The sequence below is a fragment of the Cryptotermes secundus genome, unplaced genomic scaffold, assembly GCF_002891405.2.
Source record: "Cryptotermes secundus unplaced genomic scaffold, Csec_1.0 scaffold220, whole genome shotgun sequence".
Classification (NCBI taxonomy): domain Eukaryota; kingdom Metazoa; phylum Arthropoda; class Insecta; order Blattodea; family Kalotermitidae; genus Cryptotermes; species Cryptotermes secundus.
The window spans coordinates 254092-258168 of NW_019735557.1; the positions used below are offsets into that span (position 1 = coordinate 254092).

A 4077-nucleotide genomic window follows, 5' to 3' on the forward strand; every position below is an offset into this window, starting at 1 on the left:
AGCCTTGATAGTAACGCCCTCCCAAGATCCGAAGATAAAGTGTAATATTAATGGATTACGTGGCTACCTGTAAACCATATGCGGAGTGGTCAAGAAGGAGCTAAGACTATATGCCAGGGAGTAGTACCAACAATTGAAAGAACAGAAAATAGATGGTGGCAGCGTGTATGACAGAAGGAGACTCCGATATAGGAGAATCCTAGCTAAGGGTAAGCTAGGATGATTACGTTAACGCCTTACAGCATAACCAAGTGGAGGCCAGGAGGGGTACCTGCACACCCCCGACGGCGCGACGTTACCAGGAGTACCAGTTTACGACTTAACTAGTGGAGGCGAGGAAGGATACCTCCACGGCCCCTACATGCGGAGTTACAGTGGTGACAGAGGCGGGCTGACTCCACGCCCCCCTGTACCACGGCATTACAGCGGCGGCAGCAGCGGGAGGGATACCTCCATGCCCCCCTGCGCCGCTAGGGCATTACAAGTAGATGTAGGGCTGTGGGAGATGTGTGCTGCAAGAACTTCTTGTTGTGTGGACACAGGTCTGTGTACAAAGAGTGAAAATGCAAGAATCAGTGTCATGTTTAAATTATCTCTTCACACTATTGTCCATGAAAGTGAAAACACGTTTTTAAGTGGAAGTTCACATCGTTGCTTGCGTTGTTTAGCATTGCTGAGCTGATGGAGGCAGTTTCTGATTGAATTCATTGCTTTAAATATTCATTATACCACTGAGTCCTGACTTTTCAAACATTTTGTGTGTGATAACACAACTCAGAGAACTCCAAATGAATTTTATTTTTAAAGTTAATACATCTGGTTAACTTGGCTGCAACTATAGTTTCCGTAGTACTTACGGATGTTATTGATTAAAGTATTAATTGTGATGCTGACACCTGGTGTTTCCTGTAATGACTTCATGGTATACAGTACCAGTCTTCATTGCAGAGCTGGTTTAGTTTCCTCATAATCATTTATGTTATATATTTACTTTATTCTTCCAGGAGAAATTACCAGGCCTGTCACCATATGAGATCCTGTATCGTTTGTACCCATATAATAGTTTTCTGTCAAGGGAAGGGAAACAATCGGTTGAGGGTCTATTGGCGACTTTCAACCTCCAAACAGTTAAGAAGAATATCTCAACAAGTATACAGCATGTTATTCCAAATTCTCAGGATCATTCTGCACAAGTGAGGATGAATTATAATAATCAGCAGCAACAGTTTCAGGTGAGATGCTTTGTAAATTATCTTATGTAGTTAGGAACTGTCAGACATGATACAATTTTCCAGTGGTGGCTCTTGGCTCAAATAGATGGTAGGGCTAATATGAGACAGTGATACATTCTTACGTTGTTATATAATAATAAGAATAATAATAATAGGTAGTAGTGATGCGAGTTGTAATACAAACTCCTACTTTAAAACATGTGAAAATATTTTGCACTTAACGGTATTAGAAAATTTAAGCATGCTCCATTGCAATTCATACCATTAATTAAAATAATGCTTTAAAAGTTACCTCATTTATATAGGAACTGTGCTCCTCTATTCTTCTGGGAAGCAAACAAATCAAACACTTTTAGGTTGAATGCCGGAATATCTGCAATCATGTCCTTATGAATGCCAAGTACAGCCAGTGCCTTCAGACGTTCTTCACCCATTGAGTTCCTTAGATATGTCTTAACTCTCTTTAGAGCACTGAAACAACGCTCGGATTCGGCGGTTGATATTGGAGTTGTAAGTACAATATCTGTCAGTTTGTGTATTTCCGACAGAGTGGCTTCCAGATTGTTCACTCTTATTAATGTCCAAAGTGGATGAAATGTGCATGAGGAAATGTATCTCTTATCTTTACCTGGACCCCGCTGTTCACGCCACAAAACGCGGGAGCACCATCATAGGATTGAGCAATTAGTTTTTATTCAAGGTTGTATGGTTCTAATTCTTGTTTAAGTACTGATGCTAAACCTTCTGAAGTTCGACCCTGAATGTGAACAAAGGAAATGAATCTCTCAACAGGACCACTGCTATTGACATACCGTAGCAGAATGACTAATTGGGACATGCATGACACGTCAGAGGTTTCATCTGCCTGGACAGCTACATATTTTGCATTTTGATTTACTTGTTTGACCGTTTCCTTGTATACCGCATACATACAATCTTCTAATTCATTTTGAATTGTTTTCGACGTGTTTTTTGACACAGTTATACTATTTAAAGGTTAACTTAGAACACTATCTAAAGCCGCTAGTTCCGACATGAGATCCAAAAATATCCCGCGATTGTAAGAACTCCCGCGCTCTTCATGTCCCCGAAGAGGGAGTTCATGCGTTCCGCAGAACTTTATACAATTAATTTCCCTATTTAATATGTGTCTATTTTTATCCACAAGTTCATTGTGACGCTGAATAGAAACCGTATAGCTATCACTTAATTGGGTTAAAATATTGACAGACCCAAAGAGATTAACTTTTACATCATTTTCAAAATACCTTTGCGACGCTTCGTGTTTTCTAACTCTTTCTGACAAATGTTTAAGGTCAGTTATACCTGTCACAGGCCAACTCGTTTCCCCAAAAAACAGAAAACACACAAAACAAAAAATTGATTTCTTTTCTTCACTTAACAGTCAGCCATTTCTTCTTGTGAAACTAAGATAACGGAAACGTTCTTTTCTGAGTCTTGCAGTTCTGATCAAGTTTCAAATCTGTTGGTTGATGCGCGCCAAGAGATTTACTTTTAATTTCTCTTCTAAACTCAAAGTTGAGAACTGTGATTTCAGAAGGGCGTCCACCCTATTCATATTAATCACTAATTCTAATATAAATACAATATTAACCTGAAACCTAATTTGGAAATTACACTTGAAAAAACAACTTTAATTTAGCCTACGCTAAAATTACTTTATTCCCGAACTTGGATCATCTCCACTGCTCAAAACATAACTGAGAGATGGAATCTGAATGGTGTCTGAAAACCTACCCTCTGTCTTTTATTACAAAGAACGTGTTACTTAAGGCTGGAAGAATAGAGGTAAGTTCACAATAACATCCACACTCAACCCGTCACTTTCAGCCTTGTGTATAGTGTTCTTTTTTATTTCGGTCATGTCAAAACTAACGCCAAGCATTACATTTCAAGACGCATGAGATACTTAGAATCCCTGAAAGGTTCACTGAACTTAAGGCTGCTAACGATACACACAGTAAGGGCTAGAGACGGGCTAGCCTCTGCGTTATTGTAACCGTACAAATAAGCTGCGATATGGCCAAGACTTCACTATTGCATTTTCATGTCTCTGTAATTACATCATGATAACGAGAAATATTAATATTTTGATACAACTTTGATCTCAAGAAACAGAATAAATCGAAGACTCCCAGGGGAATAGAATAGTAGATCAGAGGCAAGTGCTGAAAATTTGGGAAAATTATATTACAGAACAATATGGTCGACCTAATCGGCCAGAAACCTTAAAAATGGAACCGGAAGAAGGAGTAGATACTGACGAGAAAGGACCATATATTTTACAAAGTGAGGTGGAAAAAGCTATCAAGAACATGAGGAATGGAAAGGCTACAGGAGATGATGATGTACCTGGAGATGTGCTTAAGTTACTGGGAGAAGGTGGTTTGAAAACACTGACAAAACTAATAAACACCATAAATGAAACTGGAGAGTGGTCCAAGGGCTTTACAGAAGTGACTGTGATTGCCTTAAAGAAAAAGGCAAAAGCTACAAAATGCAGTGACCATCGCACAATAAGCCTTATGGCACATACAGCAAAAATACTTAAAAGAAGAACTGAAAGAAAAATAGAGGATATACAAGGTGTGGCAATAAAGAACCCGGATTACTTTTATGACTCATTTCCGGCCACGTCATTGACGAAGAGGAGGGTAGGGCATTGACCCTTGGACTTCCCTCTACCGTCACACAAAGTTTCATTCACGTGCATCGGTTAGTCTGGCCGCGACCATTGTTAGAAGCGGATCGTGTTTCTGAGCTCCGTCGGAATAATGCTGAGTGCTAATGCAGAACAACGTGCTAACATCAAATTCCTCACAAA

The 4077-nt window shown here is 39.5% G+C and overlaps 1 protein-coding gene across 1 annotated transcript in view; it reads left to right on the forward strand.

Annotated features, from left to right (window-relative positions):
* The window catches only part of LOC111869550 (von Willebrand factor A domain-containing protein 8), a gene marked incomplete at its 3' end in the record, with an annotated part of 294700 nt that overhangs the window by 185304 nt on the left and 105319 nt on the right, over window positions 1-4077 (forward strand). Inside the window, 1 exon segment of the mRNA XM_033753471.1 lies at window positions 1005-1232. Coding sequence (XP_033609362.1) covers window positions 1005-1232 — 228 coding nt within the window.